Below are 27473 nucleotides of genomic sequence, written 5' to 3' on the forward strand. Positions count from 1 at the left end.
TATGCTAATTACAGAAATATGCTATTATCAGGTATGCTAATAAGTGGAATCCAGAAATTATCCTTCAGTCTGACAGAATTTCGTAGCCTGTCAGACCAAACATCTGACAGATTATTTTATATTTTGCGGTGTCTGACTTGGCTTCTCACTTTTGAGTCCATGATGCTAAATGTTTAGATTCAACACTAGTTTCATCAACCTCACGACACCAGAGCTCCTGTGATGCAAATATACTTAAGTGGTGTAAAGAGATATTTTTTCCCTGCAAATTGCGTTTAGTTCCTCACTTCTGGTTAAAAACAAACCTGTTACCCTCCGATTGACTGTCAATTTAAACAGCAAACTCCAATACATATTCCTGTTTGTATTCTTGTATGAAAATGTCCACAACATATGGGCGTAGTTACATGGGGACTGAATATTCAAATACATGTAGGTTAAGAAGTACAGTAAATGACATGACAAAATGCTGTTGGGACATATCATCATCCTTAATTCTAAACCAGCTATACATGACATTATTCTTAAGAGGGGCATTTCAGAATAAAGATAAAAAGATACAAACGATTCGCAATGGAAAAATTATTTCCTGCAAATATTTTTTATCGAAATTATTTCCGTCAAGACATGTTGTACAATAGCATGCCATGGTTAAAATGAGTGTGTAATACAATGCCTAAACACTTTCTGCAAAGTTTGGGAAGTCTGCTTTAGGGACATTATAATGGAAGGACAGATGAAAGGTAACTCATTATAGTGTCACCAATGTAATTATTATGCATTTTTTCGCAGTTCAGAGCTGAAAACAACATCCCCGAACTTAATTATGCACTGCCAAGTTATTCAATAAATACTAAATTGTAAACATTTCAATTATGAAAAATTAAACAACTTTTATTTAATGCTTTCCGGTGGTTTATAGAGAAATATCAGTGAATTAAAACTGATAATTTCACTGTTTCAAACAGTGAAAATTATCAGTGAGAATTATCAATAATTTTCATTGTTTACTGTGAAATGACGTCATTTTTTGACGAAATGACGTCATTATCCCAGCAAAATTCGTTAGCTAAACTCTTGAACAATGTATATAAACTGTGAAAAATGCATTAAACAAAAAGAAAATTTGTTGGATTCGGTGGATTATCGATTTTAATTCACTCGTGATCATAGAAAATATATATTTTCTATGATCACTCGTGAATTAAAATCGATAATCCACCGGATCCAACAAATATCCTCTATGTAATTCAGACACAACTCACATTTTACCTGTTGTTAGCTTTGAACAAGCTAATTGGCCTCGGTGAAAAATAATTTACATTGAAATTGAGAAAAGTTCTCGAGAACTCAGTGCCCCAGATAATTATTTGGGAAATAGGGTTTTCAACCATTTATTTTGAAAAATAGGGTGATTCCATTCTTCATATAGAGTGAAATGAGTAATAAAAATGCATACCTTTAAATAATTGCTGATTTACTTCCGTTGACACTGCACACTTGTATTGATTCAATAGAACTGTAAACTATCATCATAAATTTTAATAAACTGATGTTTCGTAATATCTTTAATCCTTGAAACTGTCCATGATATAAACTTTACAAAATGTCAACAATTTCTAACCAATGACATGCCTTTTTATACTTTTGACAGATTTGTTTAGTCACAGACTTTCCATCATGTTTTTTGGATGTTTTTTGGATGTCAACTCAACTGCTGTATGCACAGTTTCTAACAAAATCGATAACACGAATGATTCGGCACTTATTGGCTCTTGCTTTCTTGATTCGAAAAAGTTTGCGATTGGCTGATATTTTGGCGCAACAATCTGGGACGTCTTTCGACCTCTCTGAGCTATTTTTATTTCGCATCGTAATAGAAACTGAAACTACAGACGCTTTACAAATACATGCACAATGAGCGACGAATTAGGTCAGATTGAAAACGCATAGCGTTTGAATAACTATGACCGTTTGCTAAGCTTGCTGAGTGTAAGCGTCACCGCGTTACGATAATAATTCCAAAGAGAAAATACCTAAAATGAGCAAAGCATTTTTAATCGAAGTTTTGTATCGTTAATTTGACGAATTTGTGTAAAAGTCAAATTGGTTGCGTTTTCAATACTCATGATATTGTATATCTTTGCATTTTTAAATATTTTAATAGGGTGAAAGACGCAGATACGCAGCTTATCTGGGGCACTGAGAACTGGTTAACAGACATGATATTTTGGATAATTGTAAAAGTTAGGACAGCAGATATACATGTATGGGGAGAACGAGAAACGTAAACAATGTTAACCAAAAAGGCACAATCACAGGCAATCGGCACCTGTGTCGGAAGCAATTATTAAGAATCATTAAGAAAGTAAATCGATAGAAACAGAGAACCTACACTTGCGCACCCATTGAGCAATTCTTATCAGTCATCGTCGTGATTTTCGCAAAAGTTTTAACAGCCGTTAGACATTTATGATCGATTTTCTTATTAAGCGAATGGCAACAATTTTTGATCGACTAGTTTGCAGCCAAAATATAAAGCACTTACCGCGTGTCAATGTTAAACTTTAAACAGGTCGTCACATAAACTTGCAGAAGATGTGAAAAAGGCACCATCATGGCGGCAGCCATTTTTTCCAAACAAACCAGTTTTGCACCAAATGGCAAATATAACAAGAGTTCTGATTGGCTAATGCCATAATCTAAAAATAAATGCTGGTCGAGCAGCATTCTATACATAGATGGTGACGTCACTACGTTATTGTAGTAAATCAGTAAGTAAATCAGGAAGTAAATCAGTAAGACCGTTATCCGGCGTGTATTTTCCCTGTTATCTTTCGTCCTTGACATTGGTACGAGAAAATTTTGGTTCCCGTACACTATGATTATTTCAGTTATAAAATTTGAAAGCTGATAACCACACAAACCGTATATAACCGCAGATATCCACACAAACCGTAATTAAGCGTTAATTTTTTGTCGCGCTTCTCGCGGCTTCATATGTGGGCAGTCCTAAACCGTCTAAATTAACTTCAAACGGGAGAAAAGATAATTGTGACAAGGAAACAGCTTAATGTGCAGAGTTAAGAGGAAAAAAAACGGATTTCAATTACTCTTTTGGTAAGCGATAAACGTTTTTTAATTAATTAACTCAGTTCTTCTGTTACGTCTAGCGTAACATCAGATTCCAACTTTCAGAACTGTTCCAGGGCTTAGCCGATCTTTACCATAAGTAAGTGCACATACTAAGGCACTAAGGTTACGGCGGTAACTGACAGCGGCTTTATTTGAACCAGAGGAATGCTTGAAAAATACTTTCAGAACTACTTACCAAAAATATTTTATTATGTCATACTGAATGACAGACAACTCTTTAATTAAATCGATACTTGCTGAACAATACGCGCACTAAGATTCTTTAAAAAGTATTAAGAACTGTAGATCACTGCACTGTAAATAATGACTTTATATTGCCCGATTGGTCGTTGTCGGCTCAGGTACTACTTAAATATACTATCAAGCGTAAAACAATGTAGTAGTTATGGTACGGAAAATGCGCTTGAAAGCATCCGGCCATACTCCTTGGAACTTTTTTTTATATATTTTCGTACCCCGGGTACTTTTAAGTATATGCATCGAATAGTGTCTGCCAGTGGTAACCATCTAGCGATGTATTCAGAAACATGCCATATTTATTCTGCTGTTTTACTTCTTATTTTTGGTTTGAGTGTTTACTAATATTTTCAATAGGTATATTTTGAATAAGATATATGTGACTTTCGGATGGACACGTAAGATTTTTTATTTGTCGCATTTTAATTTGTATCTTGCAATATTTTATTGTGAAAGTATTGTGCCAATTTCATGCGTATTGATATGTAAAAAGTTCTTTTCCGGTGTAAAAAAGTAAGCAAACCGAATGAAATCACGTTCTGTATCTCAGATCGCTGTTGTCGCGGTATTTATTATTCGTTTCAATTCAAATTGACGGTTTAAAGTTCTTTTTATTTGATTGTTATATTTTAAAATGTATACGATTGAAATTTACCGGTACGTTAAAAAAAAATGGAAAAGCGTATAATTTTATCGTCGCTAAGCGCGCGTCGCGCTTTTAGGCGCCTTCGACGCCTTATATAGATATAGTCGCGCGAAAAATAATAAAATCGGCTTTAAAATGCAAAAATAACCATTTTTTTTTAAATCCCCGTGAAAAAGTAGGGTCAAAAACTTCGTTTTATAACATAAAACGAAGTTATGAACTGAAAACGATATCGAAACCAACCTGCTTGCTATCACATCCGTTTATTAATGAAATTCCATTTTGATGACGCTGTACCATGTAACCTATCACGTGACTAAATAGTTTCATTTGGTTGGTTAACGTCTAATGATATGCAGAACGACCCTATAAAACGTAAACAAAGTAGTATTTTAGTAGTAATGTCTTTTGTGTACGACGATTTGAGTAGCATTTGCAGGAATTCAGACGGTTTAATATTTTGGTTAAGGAATTTAAATTTATCGGGCGATTTTGGTAGACTTTGCTGTAAGTGTGCATCAGGAAAAGTAAGTCTAGTTCAAGATATAGAGAATACTAGGTTAGCGTTGAATACAGAGAAGTTTATGTTGCGAGGCTTAGAACGCCGGAAGCGCGAGCCTTGGCGAGCGCTTTCGGTGTTCGAGACGAGCAACATAAACTTCTCTGTATTCAACGCTAATCCTAGTATTCTATTTATCCCATTTGATTTTTTCAACGTGACATTTAACATAAATAGATCTAATAACCTTAACAATAATTTTAATTCAGTCATAAAAGCGCTTAAAATCTAACAAATGTAACCATGCGTAGTGATATACATGTATTTGTTCTGGTACGCAAAATAGTCTTTAAAAAATTCACACACAAACTGTAAAACAAGTAAAAATATCACCATATGCCTACATTCAGTTTTACGCAGTATGCAAATTTTAACACATTACGACCGCGAAAAGAAGATTTTACTTTACTATAATTCAATTTTTTTTCGAAAGAAAATGATCAAAATCCAATATGGCGGCGATTGCTCCTGACAAAATGCTGTTGATGTCAACATACATGTACACCATCGACGAATTAGTTCTGGCTACCATAACTTTAAATGTCGCTTTTTATGATTTTTGACTGGCGCGACTTTGTACAGGTCTGTCAATACTTAATAAACTGTACGCTGAAGTTTCTTTAGCTATCGACGACCTTGACAATTTTGCCGAGTAATCAGACAATTGCAGCGACTGACACGTTATTTGACAAAATATAGACTACAGGGCAATGCGTTTTCCGACTTCGGACGACTAATTTAAGGACGCACAGAACGTGTTTTTTATATAATGTTATGGGTATGTCGTGTGTGATCCGATGCATCAATGGCGCCCATGTTAAAATCAATTCCCCGAGAACAGGGGACGACAAAAGTACAAACAAAAATCAAAACACGTAAGAACTAGTATCTTACCTTTAATTATCCTTTAAAATCCATCTACTAATCCATTTAACTCAATAATTGACGATTTTGCATCTAGGGTCTTTAATAATTATTTTAGCATAGTTAAATAAAGACCCTTATCATTATGCCATTCTATCATTTTATTCAAATGAATTTATGAACGCGATTAACTTTCTTCTTCGTCACACGCTACGTCATGTACTCTACATTACTGCTGTTCAAATGAACCGGAGCAGTTTATCTAATAATAGCCGTTGGTAAACTCGGTTGCATTTGCAGATTTCTGCATACAAACATAATTATGTTTAAACTTGCACAATGTTTTATTTATCTATGGTAAATGCCCTTATTGTACGAGAAAATAATTTAATATATAAATACACAAAGAATGGAAAACATTCCAGTACACAACAGATAAATGAGTAGAAATTACCCGTGTACAAAATGGGACGTTCCCAATTCTAATGTGGTGCTATTTTTACCATCTTATACTTTACACAGCTCTATGCCTAACGTGAATTAAATAGGAAAGCAAACATAGCAGATTATTCATGAACTGTGCGATGTGTGTATGGCTTGTTGTACATTCTTAATATGTAAGTTAAATGTCAAAAGTATATGCTTTGGTTATAAACAATGCACATAACACGAAATAAGGAAAATGTGATCAATTGACAATTCAGATATGTCGACATACAGTACATGTAGAAAACATGTGAAATAAGTCGCGTTTATAATAAATTGTCAAAAATGTGGAAAATGACGCAAAAAGTATGTCATTTTATGACGCCATCAATCAGCTGATTCATTATACGGATGGTGAAAAATTATGAAATATGACTAGATTTAAAGGTTGAAGGTCGTATAATTTTGAAGCCTAAGTTTTGTTGACTTTGTTTCTTATGAAAAATCATTCAGTTATTATTCATATAAATAAAAAAATAACAAAACAAAAATCGTGTAATTTTATTTCAACATTTCTTTTAGTGAATATGTCATATATATATATTTTTTGCAAAAAATGCACATTTTCTTCTAATGGGTGACCTTAAAATTCGATCAATGAACCAAAAAATATCTACCTAATTTTAGCGCATATCGCATGACGTCATTTAAAAAGTAGTCCGTGCACGCGACAGGTATATTCCACAGTGTTGAATACAAGCAAGTATATTCCACAACGTGTTATACCGTCAATGTCACGGTGAAAATGGGATAAAAAAGTTACAGTAAAGACCAGCGTGTGTTGAGGTGTTCGAACAGGGCCTGTAACAAAAACACATCAATCAGATAGGGTAGTTGGTTCTGTGGCACACACCTAACCCTAGCTCAGGCAATAAAGCTTACCTACTAATGGGTTTACCAACTGCCCAGTGACTTTATAGCTCGCGAACTAGACATAACAGAGCACAGCCTGGTGGATTGGAAAAATTTCGCTCGAGAAGTTTGTCTTTGCGTGCTTGAAAAAGACAGCGAGCAGATAGGTGGTCCGGGTTGTGTGGTAGAAATTGTGTGGAGTCAAAGTTTGGAAAAAGAAAATGCCACAGAGGTACAAGAGTAGATGGTGTGTGGGTATTCGGCGGCATTGAAAGCGACTCAAAACGGTGCTTTTTAAAATAGTGGAAGACAGGTCCGCGCAAAAATTAATTCCACTTATCAAAAAATACATAAAACCAGGAATTCAGATAATAAGTGACTGTTGGAAAGCCTACAGCTCATTGGAAAAAGAGGGTTATACGCATTTAACAGTTAACCATTCCAAAGAGTTCAAAAACCAGAAACCGGTGCCTGTACAAACCTTAATGAAAGCACCTGGCACGCTTTAAAAAAAGCTTGCCAAAATCAGGCACGCAAAAGCAGCTATTCGACAGCTATTTGGTTGAATATGTAATCCGAAAAAAGTACCTGCAGGTTCCGGACAAATTTCACGCGTTTCTGCGTTTAATAACACGCGTGTATAACTGTCAAAGTCGGCAGCCGCTCAACCCGGTGTCAAGCGCAAATTATCAAAACGCAGACACCAGTCTCGATCTTTTTGATGACTAGGTAAGTAAAATCCTTTGTTAAAGCCTTTTTATCCTTTATAGTTCCTTAGTATCGGGGGCTACCGCCCCAAACCCCCGCTTTGTCGATCAACTCGATAAAACGACATAGCGGTCGATTTTTGTTTATCCTATTCTTAGCAACGAAACGCGCACCTGCTAAATGTGTTTCGGGCATGCGCATTAGTGATAAACAACTGCGTACCGGTAAAGTTCAATCTAGCCGTCATACGTTTATGAACTGTGATAATTGCTTTGTGATTTTAAAACCTTATCTACTGCATTATTTTATAAGAATCCTACATTTATTAAGTTGTAGAAGTTTATTTAATGAATTCTTAGCTTATATTAATGTGTGTTTAACTTTTGTTGAAATATTGATTGATATTCTTCACTAATTCAGTTACCTTCAAACTGGAACATCAGTTTCTGAAAACCTTTTAAAAGCAAATTGCGTTCAGGTTAAGTTTAATATTCTTTTATTTTCAAAAATGCTAGAAATACTGTGCATTAAGTACCACTTTCTTCCAAAGGGTATCTCTTATGTTGCAAAGCAAGTAGATCTAGTACCGGAACCCAAATATTTGCCTCAACCAGTTCTCCCGTCTACCCCAACTCACCCACCATTCTCCCCTTCTGTCAATCAACCTGTCATCTTTTCAAGTACCCACATTCCTAAAATCCCTTCTTTTTCAGGGGAAGATCCTTTTCCGAGAAAGGAAGGAAATCTTATAATATGAGTGGCGCCATGAAATAAGATGTTAACAGGGGTGTGAATTTTCCTAATTTCTGCCGATTTCCTTTCTTTCAATGCCAAACTAATTTTACAAATTGTTTTCAACTTTTCTGAATCTACATAGAAATGAAGAGTTTAGTTGAACCCTGTAGTAGGGCATTTTCCTCCTCTGAGTTGGTTCGTAAATCACACCCCTGTGTTTGCTTCATAATAATGCATACTCGCCATCAGAAGTTCTACAATCAATAAGGGATTCTTAGCGTGGAACAGCATGCACGCTTGTATCAATTGGAGATTCGGCTTCTGTTGAAGGTATTTTTGAAAAACTGGATGTAAACTTTTCCGAACCTGCCATGAAGGGCATTACAATGAAGGATTTTTTATATTCAACTAAAAAGACATGAAACTGTTACTTCTTATGATTGCAGATTAGAATCTATTCTTGAGGAGGTCTGCGACGGTGGACATGTGCCATGTTCTGCCAAGAATGACCTTATGTACAAACGGCAATTTTCTGGGCTCCTGTCGGAGGTCCTTCCAGGCAGCACGAGGCTCAAGCTCGATTCTGGCAACAATGCAACTATTAAGAGACAAAAGACAAGTAGAAAAAGAAGTAATCTTTCGGAACCTCTAAAATCTTATATCATTCAAATTTTTCTACAGACTCCAAACACGCAAAATCAAATTGCAGAGCTTTAACAACGTCTAACCTCTCAAATTCTTGTTCAAGAAACTGACAGAGATATTGAAACGGATTGACTCTCAGCATCCTTCACAACCACAGATGCAGCAACAATGTTTGCCGTCTCAACAGATCATCCATTTTCCTTTAATTTCTCATGAGCATGGAACAGCTATCAAGGCAGAGTATTTTGCAGATCATTTGATTTGTGACTCAAATCAAACTGACATTTTATTTCATTCTGTTCCTTGTATTGCTTTTATAATTCTATGGTGTCCACTGTTTCTCATTCATTATGCCCCTTTTCTAAGAAGAGGGGGTATATTAATTTGCTGGATGTCAGTCGGTCTGTCTGTCGGTAGACCAGTTCGTTTCAGATCAATAAAATCGTCAAGGGATTGACCGATTCTCTTGATACTTCACATGTGAATTGGCCTTGGACAGTAGATGACCCCTATTGAAATTGGGGTCACTAGGTCGCGGTCACTGTCACAATAAGTGGGATAAATCGTTTCCGAATAATAACACATAAACGAATTGACTGATTGGCTGGATACTTCACATGTGCAATGGCGTATGACAGTAGATGAACCCTATTGAAATTGAGGTCACTTGGTCAAAGGTCAAGGTCACTCTCACAATAAGTGTGAAAATAGTTTCCGATAAATAACTCGTCAACAAATTGACCCATCGGCTTGATACTTCACATGTGCATTGGCCTTATACAGTAGATGACCCATATTGAAATTGGGATCAAGAGGTAAAAGAACAAAGACACTGTCACAATAAGTGTGAAAATTGTTTTTGATCAATTACTCGTCAATTAATTTACTGATTTGCTTGATGCTTCACATGTGCATTGACCTTGGCATATGTCTCCAACCGCAGAACTCTTGTTTTATCAGTCTCTACCTAAAAGACCAGCCCTTTGTGACCTATCAACGTAAGGTATTGATTCGAATGTTGCTGTGACAAACGGTTATCATTTAGAAATTCTTGTGTGTTTTTTTAAACTGTCATCTCTATTCCTGTGCTGAAATTTACATTGACACTGCCTGTTTTAGTTGTACCAGATACACAGGCTAGCCCATCTTGCGCTGTTTTCATGGGAAATAACCTCATTCGGCGATGTTAGTCTGTTTTATCTTCGTTGTCTTTGCCTGATGCATGGAAGATTGCTTTCAAAACACTTGTATGTAGTCTACCATCGTTTTCTCTACAAACGAACACAGTATTTAGGTAAATCCTTATGAACCTCTTTCAGTGGAATTGTGAGAGGGCCGAGTCACAATATGCAGAAAGTTGACACAGAAAATGTACGAGCAGGTGCGTCAACATGTTAAGAAGATAGTACAGTGCTGTTATATGTATAAATAATTCCCTTTACTCATCAAACTGTCTTTTAGTCAGCAAAATACATTTCTTTACTAGTTTTTTCTTGATTTTGTATTCTAGACCCCGGAAAGATGCCTACATGCCTACATGCTTCCTCGTTTCGATGACACAGTTAGTCTACTGTGTGCTACACGTATTTTTCAAAGCTAGACCTTCAATCTGGGTGTTGGCAAGTCGAGATGGCAGAGGAGGATAAGGCAAATACTGCATAATCACTGGGTGACCAGGGTTCTATAAATGAGAGCGTATTCCATTGGTCTTGTAAAGTCAGGTGCAACATTTCAACGTTGTATAGAAAAGTGTTTGAGCGATCTGCTCCTACATGAATGTTTTGCTTTTATAGATGACATCTTGGTATTTAAGATTGTTTTTAAACTCATTTGGAGCGACTGACTGCTGTATTCCAGAGACTAGAAACGATTGGTCTCAAATTAAAAGGTTCAACGTGTGAGTTTTTCAAAATCTTGAACACATCATACAGAACAAGGTATTGCCACAGACCCTGAGAAGACTTCTTCAATTTCTACTTGGCCGATTCCGGAAAATGTTACTCATTTGCGGTCATTTCTGAGTACTGCAGGTTTTTACTGGCGTTTCATCAAAGATAATTCTTAAATTGCCAAACCTTTAAACTTTCTTCTTGAAGGCCATGGTCCATCTAAAACCTACCAAGTCCAGCTTTGCTGTTAAATTTGTATATGTGTACATACATTATTTGTACAATGTCAAGTATTGTGAACTCTTTTTGTGCATTAATAGAAATGATAAGCCATGCTTGTTACCATGGTTATATTAACATCTTCTATACAGATACAGAATATAGAGTATTTATATTCTGAAATCATTACATAGTTATTTCTGCCTGTGCAACAATTTTATTGTGCAAGCCTTGATCCAACCTGTTTGTGGATGACTTTCTATTTTATTTGGGAAATATCTTTCAGAAAAGTTGTTTTCAACTCCAAATAAATCCATATTTTGTTTACAATGTCTCATTTATTGTAAATATTGTACAATTATTGTACCCATTCTTTAATGAAATTGGTGAACTTTTTTTTTTGTTCATTTAATACATTTAAAACAGCAATTATAACTATTTGCATTTGTCTATTTTATTAAAATAATATTAAATATGGGATTTCATTCTATAAATTATAAACCATATGAGTATTGTTTCAAAATTGTGTTTCTATGAATTTTATACAATTTAATTTTTTTCTCTTTATTTGTTTCATTTTTATGAAATAAGGTCATGGGACATGGGAGACAACTCATATAAAGATAAAATTTAGCTTAACATTAGTTACTCCCCTTCTTTTCATAATAATACATTTTACTTGTGTGTATCATTTATGACTTTATTGTTATTCGAGGTTCAAGGTTTCTTTTGTTTAAAGTCCTATTGATCTTTAAGTTCGTACCATAAACGCAATTGTTGTAATGGCTGTAATTACAAAATATTTCCTCTTCTGGGAGTTAGTTATTTTAAGTTTAAGGTAGCGCACCCGTAAATGGCACCTATCCAAATATAATCTATAATTTTCTTAATCAGCATCATTTCACTGAACTACATGCAAATTTTTAGGTAGGCTTTCCATGCTTTTTAAAAAATATACTGATTTTTTTTTCAAAACCACCCCCACACTCGGCTTTTGTCCAGTTAATTTGCACCCCTGGGGTATATGAAAGTTCCATAATTCATCCAGATTTCCAAATATAGGCATGCAGTTGGTGTTTACAGATGCAGAAAAGGTGTTTAAGGTTTAAACAAGATGAAAAAAGTTTTCTTTTACAGCCATTTATTTTTTATAACTTGTTATCTATGGAAGAGCGCCATGAAATGTAAGTGGTTTCAGGCCACGTAGACATTGGGTTAGTTAAAAACAAAGTGTCATAAAATTCAAAATAGTATCATTTAAGTAATATTTTTAACTTAGTTTTTTAGGTAGACTATATACAGCAAAAATACCAATAAATAGACAGATTTACCGTTTACTTTTTTAAATAAAAAATAAAAATGCAACATGCATGGTTCGTATTTTCAGCAGTAAATCACCCAATTAAGCCATAACGTTGTTTTAACTTTAATAATTGAAGAATGTGCATAAAAATTGCAACATATTTAACAATAAACATAGCTTATATGCCATATTAAATCAAATGACGTTAGAAAAGAAATAAAACGCGTCGCAAAAAAGTATACGTCGTCGGCAGGATACGAACCTGCGCGGGAATATCCCAAATGATTTCTAGTCTATCGCATTAACCACTAGGCTACGGTACCTTCAACCTTCGAAGAAATTGCGGGAAATCATTTAGGTGCGCTACCTTAAGTCAATTCTACTCAGCCCCAGCACAAGATTATGTCTTTAAAGTCTAAGTCACCGCCTGGTCAACTCGACATGTCTTAAACCAACCCATCATCTTCTCGAATATGCTTCTTGCAAGGGTTTTCTGTTGAATTTATCTCGTCCTTTAATTTCAAAATAAAACGAAATACGTTAGCGCATGCGTTTTAATTGTATTCGCATAATTCATGTTCGATCGTGATACATCGATTAGCTCCGTAATTCTCCGTTAGATATAATGCGTCTGCTGATCCAGAGTTTTCATGTGACGTCACTTCCAGAAGGTAGTGAAACGGCAGAAGTCAAATTGGCTTCAAGTTAAACGACCACAAAACGAGGGAAGCATTTTAAAGTCTGTGTTATTGTTAGCGAATCAAAGGGAGCACTTGGACCCCGTCCTAGTTGGCGAAAAAAGTAATGAAAAGCTTGAAATTGATTAATTGCATAATAAAGTGAATAAATATGTAAATATTATTGTGGAAATATATATTATTATAAGGGATATAGATGAGATACTCTACAGTATCGTTCAGTCGGTCGACCACGTTAAATGATACAAGTGTGTGGAGTACCATGAAGTCGATGGGCAGGACGCTTTCTTCATTCCCATTGATACACATCAACCAGGAATGTGCCTCTCAAACCTACCTTATGGCAGTTGCATTAAATCGTATGTTAGTAAAATAATGAATAAAATATGTTTATACACCCGGGTTCTGAGACTCAAACCCGCATGGAAAAACTGTATTCTTTCTTTGATTTGAATTTCACACATTGTATTGCCGTTATGTTGTAAACAGCATGCAAATCATTTTGAATTTTGACCCAGCTTTGCGTGTCCTTGTTACAGCAGACATTGGTACAACACAAGCGATATACATTATATTACAATAGAGTTATATTAACACATTTGTTACAGTTTCTCATAGTTCCATCAATATTTTACCGATCTCTTACATATTTGGCATGTACAGAGCTTGACATTAACCTAAAAACCAACTTGCCCTACCGGGCAAGTACTTAGAAAATCTACTTGCCCTGAATGTAAAGCCACTTGCCCAAACATGAAATATCACATTAACTGTAAACCTCATATTTTTAAATAAATATCAAAATGATACACCACAAATCCTTTTTAATTTTTGCACGTTTAACAAAATGATTACAGCAATTAAAGTCTAATTAAAGTCTTCATTTAATGCTCTTCGTTCTTTTTTGCCCTTGCCTGGGCGGACAACTAGATTATAAAATAACTTGCCCGGACCTAACTTTTACTTGCCAGGGACAATAGGACAACTGTTAGTGTTGAGCCCTGGTGTAGGTACTTTGCATGGACCTCTACTTTTTGAGGTTTGAGGTCACTGGGGTCAATGTCAATGTCACCGAGGCTAATAATGCATTTTTCTCAAGGTCAAACAAGGGGAGCGCATCTATCGTTTTCAACGATATTTGTTTCCCACGCACCTTGTCACCTGTATTTTTCCGTAGTGTATCAAGAAAGTGAATTGTGTGTGGTGTTAGGCTACGTTGTAAACAAATTTAAAATAATGTAGTTCCTTGTATATAACAACATAACGTTATATTGATGTTATAAAACTTTCAGATTTGCAATTCAATATGAATAAAAGTGTAATTAATAACGCACGACTCTTTGTCACAGAACGATATTCTGATTTTTAAAAATAATTATTTGATCAGCCGTTATTTTTGGAACGCGGTGTTGTACACTGACCTTGGTTACACTACAGTGATTATCAAAGTACGACAAACACTCATGAAAACTAATTTTGTTTAAATTAAAATGTTTACTGAATAAAAAGTAGGATAAATAGAATAATAGATTAGTGTTTATTAGAGCAGGGGCGTAGATAATGGGGGGGCAGGGGGGGCGGCCGCCCCCCCCCCCCCAATATTTCGGCTAGTCATCGTTATATAAATAAATGTAAAATCCCAAAAAAATCGCCGCCCCAAAACCAGTATTTTTGTAATCACGCGCCGTCAGTGCAGAAGCCATGTGTCCCCTAGGTAAAATAATGGGATGGTTGGAACCTCTTAATGTTGATGGCAACATTATTCAGACACTATAATGTTTATTTAACTTGCCTGGCAAAACAACCCTTCTTCGAAACTGCTTGAATCATAAACACACTGTCAGTGCTAATGTCTTCACTGTTTATCTCAGACTGCAGAACATTCCAGGAATTAGACAGTAATGACCATTAGTATCATGTCAACAGTCTCTGCAATCAAATACGCGTGAAAAACATTCATTAGTTTGAAAATATTTTTGTTCTCTAAGTACATCAGTTATTATTTGATTAGAAATCATTGAAACAATATCATATATGTAATTGTTTAATGTTCAAAATGAGTATTCCTAATCAGCCTCGAAATTTTGCGTTTCCTAAGCGTACATTCGGGAAGAAAAAGCCAGAACAGCGTTCATTCCAATCTTGTTGGTTTGATTCCTTCACATGGCTCCACTACGATGAGGTATGTATATTAGTATTAAATTTTAATTTGCGATCGTTCTTATCTTTTCTGAACCTAACGTTGATCTAAATACAAACGAAATTTAGAAAAAAAGGCACAACATACAAAAAATACTCGTATTGTAAAAAAAAATGTTGCTTAATAATGTTTCTTATTATTATCATTAATATTTAACACAAAATTTATTACAATGTTATTCTTTTCAGAGCCGGGACCTTGCGTTCTGCCACCTCTGCATGGCGGCCAAGAAGTTGGGCAAGATCGGCAACACGAAGGTGGACGGCAGCTTCATCAGTGATGGCTTCTCCAAATGGAAAGCGGGTACCGAGAAGTTCCGGAAGCACGAAAAAAGCGAGTGCCACAAGGAGGCGGTCGAGCGACTGGTGACGCTTCCCGCCACGACGCGTGACGTGGGGGAGATGCTGTCAGCGGGGCACGCTAAGGAAAAGGCCGACAACCGGAAGCAGCTGCTGCAAATCCTACGCAGCATACGGTTCCTCGCACGCCAGGGCATCGCGCTACGTGGGCACGACGACGATGAGGGGAACTTCATGCAGCTGCTACAACACCACGGGGAGACGGACAGCTCTATTCTCGCGTGGCTGGAACGGAAGCGGGACAAGTTCGTCGCCCCTGATATCCAGAATGAAATACTCCAGCTCATGGCACTGCGCATCCTCCGTAAAGTGGCCAGCGACATCAAGACAAACGAGTTCTACACAATCATGGCTGACGAGACAACAGACAAGTCCAACCGAGAACAAGTGGTGGTAGTCTTCAGACACGTGGACGAGGACTTAAATGTGCACGAGGACTTTGTTGGGTTTCACCAAGTAAATTCCATTGACGCCACTACACTGACGTCGGTCATAGAAGACACTCTTCTAAGAATGAACCTATCCTTGAGCCAGTGCAGAGGGCAGTGTTATGACGGGGCCAGCAACATGACCGGAGCGAAGCGTGGTGTGGCGACCAACATCTTAGCAAAGGAGGAGCGAGCTGTGTTCACGCACTGCTACGGACATGCACTCAATCTGGCCGTTGGGGACTGTGTACGTCAGTGCAAGCTCTTGCGCGACACCATGGATACAGTGCATGAAGTCTCCAAACTGATTAAGTATTCACCAAAGAGGGACAGTACCTTACAGACCCTGAAGGAGGAGATGGGCCCCGATACCCCTGGTTTCCGTGTACTGTGCCCCACGAGATGGACAGTGCGTGCAGCAAGCCTGTGTAGTGTCTTAGACAACTACACTGTGTTACAGACCTTGTGGGACACCTGCTACGAGCAGACCAAAGACTCGGAGATCCGTTCCAGGATAGTAGGCGTGCGGTCCCAGATGGAGAGCTTCGACCTCTTCTTTGGTGTCCATCTGGGTTACATCATCCTGCGACATACAGACAACTTGAGCCGCACCCTACAACAGAAGGACATGTCCGCATCAGAGGGTCAGGCAGTTGCTTCAATGACGGTGGAAATATTGTCCAGCAAGCGCTCCGACGATGCCTTCGACAAGTTTTGGGTTGACGTCAACAGCCAGCTCGATGACGTCGACGTAGGAGAGCCAGTGGTTCCCAGGCGACGCAAGATGCCGAAACGCTATGACGTTGGAACCGGGGCCCACGAGTATCCAGCCACAGCACGTGATCGGTACCGCCAGGTCTACTTTGAAGCATTCGATTTGGTGATCGCGTGTATCAAGGACAGATTCGATCAGCCAGGCTACAAAACCTACAGATCCCTCCAAGACCTTCTGGTGTGCTGCGCCTGTGGTGGTGACTACGCCACTCATCTGCGGAGCGTGATGGACTTCTACAGGGACGACGTCAACGAGCAGGCTCTCACCATTCAGCTGGAGACGTACCAGGTCGCCGTACGGGACAAGAAGGTCAAGACCATCACGGACATTGTCACGTTCTTCCGCGACTTGTCTCCTGAGTCTCGCCTCTTTTTCTCGGAGGTGATGCGCGTCCTCCGCCACGTCCTGGTAATGCCCGCCACCAACGCCACCAGCGAGAGGTCCTTCTCCGGCCTGAGACGCCTGAAGACGTACCTCCGGACGTCTATGACACAGGAGAGACTCACCCACCTCATGACGCTCCACGTGCACAGGTGTGCTACCGACGCAATGGACTTGTTAGATGTTGCCAATGAGTTCGTCAGTGTGAATGAATCACGGTTAACTATCTTCGGGAAGTTTTCATAGAATGTGACACTTGGCATTAACATTACGCGAACAGTGCATGATAAATTGTGGCTTAAAAACTAATTATCCGTAATTTTTGTTTATTTAACTTAATTTAATAATATTTATTCATCCTGGTTCAGTATTTTAATAGTGCTCGAAATGTGGATACATTCTTTACTAATCATGTCATATTGTATTGGTTGTTGTGTATTTTCATGTGGTTATTTATAACACTCTCCCATTTTCAGGTGTTAAATATGTCCATCAGTAATAAAATATATCCGTTGTGAATGTAATGTTAATGTTTTTATTTTTCATATCACTTGTAAAACTCCGTCATTAAAATACATAAACATTTACTTAATTTTATGTTGTAATTAGAGTTTTTGGAAAGAAAACAATAACATTTATATCAACATGAAAGTTCCCCAAAAACGCACCATTTTAATTGTAATTGTAATTTTTTTCGGAACCACGGGAGAGGACAACCCTCTCAAACGAACCTCTTTATGTTCCCAGTACAGAAACTGGACCGCCCCCCCAATGTTGGGAGGTTATCTACGCCCCTGTAGAGATCAGGTGTATCATCCTCGGCAGAAAAACGAAAAATCACTCGCCAAGGCTCGTGCTTTATGTTTTCTAAGCCTCACATGATAAATCTGATCTATAATCAACACGAACCTATTATTCTCTATCTAATACTTTACCTCTTTTTCAATCATTTTCCAAAATCAATACAACCTGTGTTTATCCATTTATATAAGCACAGTGTTACTTGTCGCACATTGCTACTGTCAAAGCCAGACCGTTTATGCTAAAAGTCTTTGTTTCTTTTTTTCAATTATTATATATGCCCGCTAAAAATGCCTTTTTATGGGAAAACGCGATTGGGCGGACGGCAGGATATATTTGTTCAGAGGAAATCACAAAACTTGCCTTAGTAAGTGATCAGCAAGCTGAGACGGAATATCGAACGCATGAACCAGGTGGTAGCCTTGTACCTGGCTTTTACTTCTGGCACAAACTTACATAATAAAGAGGGCAATGGTTTAAGTACCTTAAATTGTGCATCATCTAGTGTTATTTACTTAATCACATGTAAAAAATGTCTAAAACAGTATGTTGGTCAAACTAATCAAAAATGTTGTCAAAGAATTAATAGCCATACATTTGACATTAAACATTTACTGTTTTACTAACGTCTCAGAACATTTTAATTCTGCTGGACATAGCATTGGTGATTTTTCTTTTGTTCCTATTGAACAAATACAAATAACTGGAAACGCCTTTTAAAAGAAAGTTCTTGAATGCATAACCTAGGAACTATAGCTCCCCTAGGTATAAATTATAAAGTTCTTTTCAAATTTTCTAATTTTTGAGGTAGTTTTTACTGGTTCACTAACATATTCGCATTCAAATGATACCATGAGAAATTTAAAACAACAGTGTTTTAAACGAGTGTGCACAGGTGAAATAAATTTATTATATGCATGTCTTATTCGGGTTATTGCATTTTATTTATCAAACTTGGAAATGTTTTTAATCTGTTCCAGAAAAAAGATCAGTCTTAAATTTTCTCCATCCGTTTGTTGAAGAACTTTTTATATTCATATTTGATTCTGTTTGTTTTGAGTAAATTCTCACTTTTTATGACACGATTTCGTTGAAATATAAAACTTATTCCAACCGTTTACCAGACGGGCTGGTATTTGTGTTTGATACCTTTAGTTTTGAAAGGCGCATGTTTGCTCAGAGCCATGTTCGAAACCTTATTAAATATTGAAGGTGTTTCGTTTGAATTAAATTTTTAAATACAATATATATTTGAATTTTAAAGTTCATTTTAAAACACTTTTCGATCGAAATGTTAAAATGATCTAGTATATGCTAATTCTTTTAGCACCTCATCTTTTTTCTTTTCGTTCGAAATAGAAACAAAGGAACAAAAGTTTATGTTCACTAACTGTTAGATCTGTTCACTTATAAGCAGTTGTTATATATATCAACTAGTGTCAACTTTTAGCTCGTTATCGCACCAGCGGCCAGCTTTTTTATCCAACTTCTTCAGAAAGCTTATCTTGCAATTTTCTATATTGAGTTCGAATATGCGTCATGTGTCTCATAACTTGGGAACCATGTCATATCATAGAAAAAACATTGTTATCAATCTTAAGACACCATTTATGGCTCAATTTTGGTGGAACTTGGTCAGAATGTTTAGTTTGACAATATATAGAGCGATTTCGATATTGGGTCTCGTTCGTCCAGATACTAGGTCACCATGTAAAAATGTTGTCACTGTAACCGCCACATACATGACTCAATTTTGATAAAACTTGGTTAGAATGTTGATCCTGACCATATCTGGGTTTAACTTGAATCTGGGTCACGTGCATCCCAAAACTATGTTACCAGGTTGAATTTTATAAAAACATTGTAACTATTCTATATGCCACGTTTATGACACAATCTTGATGTAACATTTTTTCAGAATGGAAATCTTAAAATATATTAGCCGAGTTTGAGAATGGGTCACGTGCGTTCTAAGAGTATATGAAAAACCGTGTAACCTTATTGCGGTACATGCCTAATTATTACACAATCTTGATTAAACGTCGTCTGAATGTTTATCTTTACAATATAAAGACTGAGTTAAAACCTTGGTAACGTACATCCTCACACTAGGTTAAAAATGAAAATCTTAGGATAACCTTGCTATCCCTTTTGAGGCCACATTTATACCAGAATCTTGACGAAACTTTGTCACAATAGTTATCCTGACCCTTTGTTTGCCGAGTTTGAATGCGGCTTACATGCATACATGCCAGAAGGTTATAACTTTACAGACAACATGTATGTCTCAATCGAAATGAAACTGGGTTTGAATGTTTATTTTTACAATGTCTAGTTCGAGCTTTAATCTGGGTCAAGTGCGTCCGAAAACTAGGTTAAACGGTCACAGTTTTTAAAAACGTTGTTCGTTCTACAGACGTCACATTTATGTGGCGCTTTTGGGCCAAAATGGCTTTTTATTACTTCTAATATTAACAGCAATTTGCTTATCATTGTTATATTTAGCTCGTCAAGTATCGTTTCTATTAGTAGTATTATTGTTATTAACATTTTTATCATTTATTTTTTAATATTATTGTTGTTGCTCTTCTTCTTACTCTTTTTCTTCTTCTTTTTTATGGACGAATTAAGTGATGTATAATTATTGGTAATAAAGTCAAGCTCGGCGTTGGTCAAAATTCACTGAACGTCTGTTGAACGTTTGTTGTTGCGAGTCTTTTTCTTCTGCCGGACAACGCATGATATATATGAAAGGTGAAGGCTTGGCATATTCAAATAATGATAACTATGCATATATTAAAGACCCAAACTCGACATTTTTTTGTATTTCAGTCAAAAGCTTGATTCACATTGTGTTGTCCATAATGGCTGGAGAAGTGGCCAGTTTATGTGAAAATCGAATTATAAACCAACCACGCGCAAATGGAGTGGGAAGTATGTTCATTGTCTTTTCACTTGTCACTACCGATGCAATGCATTCAAACACATGTGCACATATAATATTTAGTATCTAAATCAATGTTGGTAAATAGAGAATAACAGGTTACTACCTGATCTTTTTGTAATATATCAGGCAAGGCTTAGAATAATATAACGGCGAGGCTTGCCGAGCCGTTATTTTATTCGTGCCGAGTCTGATATATTGCAAAAAGATCAGGCAGTAACCTGTTTTTCTATTTATCATAACTCTACGTCCCCGATTTTAAAGAAATCATGAATAAATCGCTAAAAACTGCAGTTTTAGCAGGAAAGAATATGGCTTTTGTCGTTTGACGTGTTAATAATGACGTCATGAGCACGCGCGATTAATATTTGTAAACAAAAAAAAATTGTTGCTGTTTGTGTTGCATTTTGTGTTTAAAATATTGTACATCTTGGTATCAAATTGTTTGTTTTGTTTATTCTGATTCGATTTTACTAAAGATGATTAGTTTATAGTTGATTCCGAGTAATATGAACATCCTCCACACATGACTGATATAAGAACTTGATGGTATGGTGGTATGATAAAATATATTCTTGCGATTGTTAGTGCCGATGATCGATTTGACCTATGAGCGACAGAAAAGGACTTACGAAAGGGAAAAGCGCTGGCAAGTGGAAAGAGTTATGATGCTACATTCACTCAGTGGCAATCATCGTTGCACATTTGCCATTGAGATCATAGAACAGGGTATAATATATTGTTTTGTTTTTACAACTGTACATTTTTTTTCAATTTTGCTTGAAAAAGGTAAAATAAGAAGTCAAATCCTTATACCAAGTTTTGTCGCAATGTCACGCGACATGTATTGCTGACAAAAAGTGATGATGCTTTTTTTATAATGCATATTGTATTATAGTCATAGTTTTATTAGATTGTTTGGTTGTGTATATTTTTCAGATTCATATATTCATTACCTAATCCCAATAAAAACAGAGACAATTAATATGTTGTTATTATTTAGTTTGTTTAGTGGATCATAAACATGAACACATTGGAATAAGAATTAAAACATTATTTACAAATGCATTTAATTATTTCTTAAACGTGACGTTTAAATTTATGTCGTTATTTATATAGTGGGCAACCTGCACGAGCAGTCCATGGTTTCTGAATTCGAAAGCCATGCCTCTCCTCAACCAGACGACCTGTATCAATTTCGACTAGAACTTGACACAGAACTCTATCATTTAAACACAGGTATATTTTACTTAGCTATGATTTGAATTTATAGTCGCATGATTTTGATGTCCCGCAGTCTATAATGGGGGACATATTGTTTTTGCCCTGTCTGATGGTTTGTTGCTTTGTTGGTTTGTTTGCGTCAAACTTTAACATTTGCCATAACTTTTGCAATATTATATCTGGCATGCATATGTATCTCATGGAGCTTCCGATTATGAGTGGTGAAAGGTCAAGGTTAAGGTCATCCTTCAAGGTAAAGGTCAAAGGTCAAATTTTGCAATATTAAAGATAGCTACTTGATATTTGGCATGAATATGTATCTCATGGAGCTGCACATTTGGGTGGTGAAAGGTCAAGGTCATCCTTCAAGGTCAAAGGTCAAATATATGAGGGGACATAGTGTTTCGCAAACACATCTTGTTTTAAAATTAAATTTATCTTTTTAAAGCATTCATCCATGAAAGTTTTTTATAGTAAAACAATTAAAATCAATACTCGATCGCACATTTCATATTTGCTTTCAATGGTATATGTTTCCATCAATTACAAAAAGTCCGTAAGAGCAGAACACCCACATTTTAGTTTAAATTAGGATCGGTCGGTATATACATAATAATAATTGCAACTATGGAACTAATAATGAAACGTTATATAAAATAATAGTTGACAAGGGAAACTATTAAGTTATTCGGCAGACGTAACTAAATTGTTAAACATACATGTGTAGTCATGTTCATGTTAAAAAATATTATAAAACTCTTGTTGTTTTTTTCTTATAACAATTGTTAAAACAGACTCTGTGATAACCTTGCTTAATGAAATTGCCTTTATGACGACGAAAATCGCATTTTTTTCACGTAACTAAATGGTAAGAGTGCTCAAATACAAATGCATGTAGAACTTTATCAAAGACGATGTTGCGAAAACCGAGAGGAAACCGAAAGTATTGGAAAGATGTGCATGCTGGCTTTACATTGATACCTCCCCGATTAAAACCCGTTCAGTTTAGCCGTGTTTATAACTCGTTAAACATTCCTTACGAGTTTATACATTTGTCTATATTAATAATATAAAAACTGGTTATTAGGCGATCCAATCGTATAAAAAGTCGTTATATTGGCATATTATGTGAATGCATTTCTAAGAGAAAAATGTTATGTTTATGAATAAAATGACATTCAAATGACCGTCGGTCGAAACCCGCTACGCCTGCAAAGATGGTTGCTAAAGAGAAATACATAATTGCTTCTGATGTAACATACAGCGTCAGGCAAGCAAATATAAAGTATGCTTGGCGTGTCATCAGCACTAAAATAATTGAATTGTAAAAGATATGTGCTAAATGGAATCCAATCTACTGACGGATGAGCAAAAAAAAGGGGCACGCTTAAAATGCGGAAAAAAAAGAATTCTTAATTAATTTCCACATTACGATTCACGGTCTTAAGCTTATTGCGTCACGTGTGATGAGACATTGGTTCAGCTGTTTGAGCCTCATTGAAAGATTGAAAACATAATATGGGCAAACACGCTTGGCAAAAGACCTTTCATTGTACAAGTACGAATGTCAAGAAGGTTATTTACAAGTGTAATATTTAAAAAAAAATCAAGAAATCATAAAACAAAGACCCGCTGCATTTTGGCAAATTTCATATTGCTGCATGACAATTCATCATCACACGAGGCGCATATGGTACAATATATTTTAACAAAGGAAAAAACTGTTGTATCCCCTCACCCTCCATGTTCGACTGACTCGTGTGACTTTTCTTCATTCAATTGGCTCAAAAACACTTATCAAGTCGAAAGTTTGTCCAGCACAGAATGTTTTTGAAACAGAGTTTTTATGAGAGTTTATATAGAATAATTACTGTACAGTAATCGCAAATAGAAAATTATATGTACGGGTTTACGTTTAGTAATGTACTATCAAGTTTTACATTCGCATGAAATAATACCGATCGATGAATATTAAATGAAATGCAAGTCGGTAATCTTTAATTTCACTTTCACTTCTTCGTAATAGTATGTTCGTATTTACTATAAGAATGTGTTCAATTGTAAAATAATTGGTATTGGTTTGTTAAGTACATATTGAAGAAGTATGAACATGTAAATAACAATGGAAAGTTGTATATTGCTATTGTTTGTAAATGTAAGCTTTGCAATATTAGAGACATATTAAATAAATGTGTGTCTCATTCATTAATTAACATTTTTATGATTATGATAATTATTATTAGAAACTATTATTATTGTCATTATTATTATTATTAATCGTCGATTGCGTTTAAATTTATTAATTTATGCACGGTATGAAAAATAGATTATTTAGAAACGAAACATTGTATAAATACATAAGACAAAATAGAAAAGTATGCCATACAAAACCGGTTTTCTCAGATCCTTGATCAATAATGTATTTGATTAAGTTACCATTAAATGGATATGTCATGTAAAAAATAATACTATTGTTCATCGTGTTTTTAGTTCGAACATTAGCAACTAACGTTTTTAAGGAGCGTGTCGCTGCGTCCATTTCTACAGAATCAGGTAAAAACTTTACCTCCGTACCTTTTTACACATAATTACGGAATCATGTATGATACGCAAGTTCGAAATGATGTTACGCGCTTTTTCACAGATTTGTAATGTTTGATAATAATTATTACCTAATGCCTTTAGTTATTCTCCAATCGTCCTCTAGTAAAAAGTTCCACTGCGCCAAACATTGTCGGACATTGGTATTGGTAAAACCATTCTCATGAAAAACGTGTCCTTAGTGTCTTAAACAGTTATGGTTTAAACTGTCCCTCTTCGGTCAAACGAGGCTACGACAAAAAATATTGTTTTATGAAACCGCAATGCGCTGCGGATTCGTGTGTTTGTTTTGTCTTTGCCATTTAAAAAAATTTCAAATTATATCACAGTTGGACAAATGCGATGAATGCTTAACGTATTCCTAAATAGCACATTGAAACTAAAAATTCTCTCTTCTGAAACAGCAATGTCGATTTCAACATGCTTAGTTGTGCCTTTTTGTTTGGTTTAAGTCCCATACCGCTATAACCGGAGAGAAGTGGACTATTGTTTTGCCTTGGTAACGCTCGTGTTTTTTTATACACAAACATTAATATTTTGAGGGTGATTTATTTGTTTTTTCCCCACTTATCTCATGAATAATGTGAGCTTTATTCCAGTTCGGAACATTTCAAATCGCATTGGTGTGCACTGTGTTTTTTTCCAGTTGTTATCACTGTTGAAGATTTCCTGGATAAAATGGAAGTCATACGGGACCGGTTAAGTCGGAAAATGCAAGCGATGAGTGTTGGGCGAAACTAGTTGAAGGTAAGCATTTACTGGTTCTTTTGTGTACTTGCAGTAGCTCTGAATTTCTCTCATATTTGAACATAACAGTAAAAATACAGATAATTTTAGTTAATAGTTCCAACATATTATTTTTTAACTTCCTAAAATCTTCAATATGGATGCGTACTTTTTCCACATATAATTACACATTAGTGGTTATACACATGTCACTTCTTCGTTTACAATGACATGTTTATAACTATCAATGCGGTTTGCCTTTAGATAATCAATTCCGAAGTTTTTCTTTTATTTTTGTTTATAAATGAGCCTTAGTGGAGGCTAGGGTATTTAATGGTCTCTTGCCTTGTTTTGCAGCATACGGCGATATACTGGAATGTGTTGATGATGTCTTCATTGATGTAATTATACAGAGACATGCCACTGAAGTGCAGCAAATTTATACCAAATGCACATCTATCTTTTAAAACAATACTGTTTTATTGCTCCCGACCATGACGAATTCCTTGTGCTTGTTTTCATTCTCTGAATATGTACATCTCTGCTCGATTGACATGCGTGTTAACTTTTTAAAATCATATTATGATTTATGTTTATGCTTAAGTATTTTCTTTCGTTTTGTTACTATGTAATATGTTATCGAATTCATAATTATTTGGCAACATTTTGTTTAATGGCAATGGCACGGTAAGATTTGTAGCAATTCTGTCATGGATTGCTAACATAATTATATAACGGTGTTACAATTTCGATTGTTTGGACATTATACATCTTCACTATGTTAACGATTCATGAATTGTATTAATCACATAGCTAAAGCAACTATTATCATTTACAATCTCCGACGAGATTGTACAATTTTGTCAGTCCTTTTAGACATTATTTTACTTTATTATTTTTTGATGACATTGTTTCCCTAATTCAGTTAAACTACCACTTTATTAACACATCGTGCCATTGGTTAGGTGTAAGCGTGTGTTAGGTTACCGTTATTAATTGTCTTTTGCTTTGGATTTACAGAGCGTAAATCCAAAATTACATAACTGTATTATTGTACATAGGATTTTATTTGTTTTTCTAAATAGTTTCGATATTAAATGCCTTTTTTAATTTTTATACTTTTTGTATGTTTTATACGTCGTGTTTTACCATTTGAGATTTTGTTTATCTCTGTGGCAATGCAATGCTTATTATATTGAATGTATGGACTTTAGTTGTAAGTTCATGATTTCATTCATTAATGACTCTCCTGATCGGTGTCAACTGGGTTACGCGAGTTGTGTATCGTGTTATTTCTTAAAATTTGACCCAGCATTTGTATAAATATAACAAGATATATACATTTCTAGAAAGGAAATTCATTTCTGCGTTGAATAAGACCAAGATCGTGAAAATCGCTGCACAATCGATGAAGTTATGGCTGTTCAAAGCTTTGTTTCCCGTTTTCGGGTGATTTCGAGTTGGATACCTTGTTATATATATATATTTGATAGTGAAATATTTTTTTTCAGAAAAGTTGATTTTTCGTTATAATATGATTATTTATCATTCAAAATGATAATTTCACTAATTAATATAATAGCCACACGCTAACCATCAGTGGTCACGTGGGCTTGTTAAATGAAAACTTCTTCCACACAACATCTAAAGAATTCTTCGGTTAATACAAATAAGTATGTTGGTTAGTCTTAACGCTGAGTAATCTCTAATGATGTTCAAATCAAGTAATCAAATATCAAGGTTAACTTTTTGGCAGTTCTCAATGATACGTCGTTCTTCCGACGCTGTCCGAAGTAAATCTCCAGTTTGCTCGTTAATATTCGGATATCGTCGCGGGAAATTCACATGGTTGTCGAACAAAAAATAAAAACGAGCATTTTGTATCTCGTTAAATCTATGAAACCATACCACATCTAGAGCTGAAATTTTGGCTATTGCTACAAGGAACACTGTTTTATTATGGCTTAAGTTTATTTTACGAAATATTTTGCGAAATAATCGTTGATTTTGAGTATTTATGTGACCTTTAGAATAAAG

The 27473-nt window shown here is 35.7% G+C and overlaps 3 protein-coding genes across 15 annotated transcripts in view; 2 read left to right on the forward strand and 1 right to left on the reverse strand.

Moving 5' to 3' along the window:
- The window catches only part of LOC127852205 (jerky protein homolog-like), a 43718-nt gene extending 41063 nt beyond the window's left edge, over nucleotides 1–2655 (reverse strand). For 12 of the 13 annotated variants that reach the window (XM_052386081.1, XM_052386088.1, XM_052386082.1 and 9 more), the window contains exon 1: nucleotides 2549–2655. The gene's annotated coding sequence lies outside the window, so the exon portion shown is untranslated. The remainder of the gene's footprint in view (nucleotides 1–2548) is intronic. The other variant, XM_052386085.1, reaches the window with a different exon arrangement.
- A 342-nt stretch (nucleotides 2656–2997) lies between these two features.
- On the forward strand, nucleotides 2998–26793 carry LOC127852208 (uncharacterized). The gene is made up of 7 exons (XM_052386094.1): nucleotides 2998–3120; nucleotides 20774–20875; nucleotides 21474–21614; nucleotides 22005–22124; nucleotides 24600–24662; nucleotides 25357–25457; nucleotides 25794–26793. Exons 2-6 carry the CDS (start codon nucleotides 20806–20808, stop codon nucleotides 25449–25451), a joined length of 489 nt encoding a protein of 162 aa, XP_052242054.1. The 5' UTR covers nucleotides 2998–3120; nucleotides 20774–20805; the 3' UTR covers nucleotides 25452–25457; nucleotides 25794–26793.
- Nucleotides 14606–17386, forward strand: LOC127853871 (zinc finger MYM-type protein 1-like). Its single transcript, XM_052388672.1, has 2 exons — nucleotides 14606–15179; nucleotides 15386–17386. The coding sequence occupies exons 1-2, from the start codon at nucleotides 15045–15047 to the stop codon at nucleotides 17384–17386; spliced, it is 2136 nt and encodes a 711-aa protein (XP_052244632.1). The 5' UTR covers nucleotides 14606–15044.
- Nucleotides 26794–27473: the final 680 nt, after the last annotated feature.

This window comes from Dreissena polymorpha, chromosome 12 (assembly GCF_020536995.1).
Source record: "Dreissena polymorpha isolate Duluth1 chromosome 12, UMN_Dpol_1.0, whole genome shotgun sequence".
Lineage (NCBI taxonomy): Eukaryota > Metazoa > Mollusca > Bivalvia > Myida > Dreissenidae > Dreissena > Dreissena polymorpha.

What these genes read in the sequence shown, in the direction of transcription:
- LOC127852208 (XM_052386094.1), top strand. Translation starts at nt 20,806, where the DNA reads ATGGCTGGAGAAGTGGCCAGTTTATGTGAAAATCGAATTATAAACCAA. An exon ending in CATTGAGATCATAGAACAGG is followed by an intron (nt 21,615 to 22,004) that starts GTATAATATATT and finishes TTATTTATATAG; the next exon opens with TGGGCAACCTGCACGAGCAG. An exon ending in ACTCTATCATTTAAACACAG is followed by an intron (nt 22,125 to 24,599) that starts GTATATTTTACT and finishes TCGTGTTTTTAG; the next exon opens with TTCGAACATTAGCAACTAAC.
- LOC127853871 (XM_052388672.1), top strand. Translation starts at nt 15,045, where the DNA reads ATGTTCAAAATGAGTATTCCTAATCAGCCTCGAAATTTTGCGTTTCCT. An exon ending in CATGGCTCCACTACGATGAG is followed by an intron (nt 15,180 to 15,385) that starts GTATGTATATTA and finishes TATTCTTTTCAG; the next exon opens with AGCCGGGACCTTGCGTTCTG.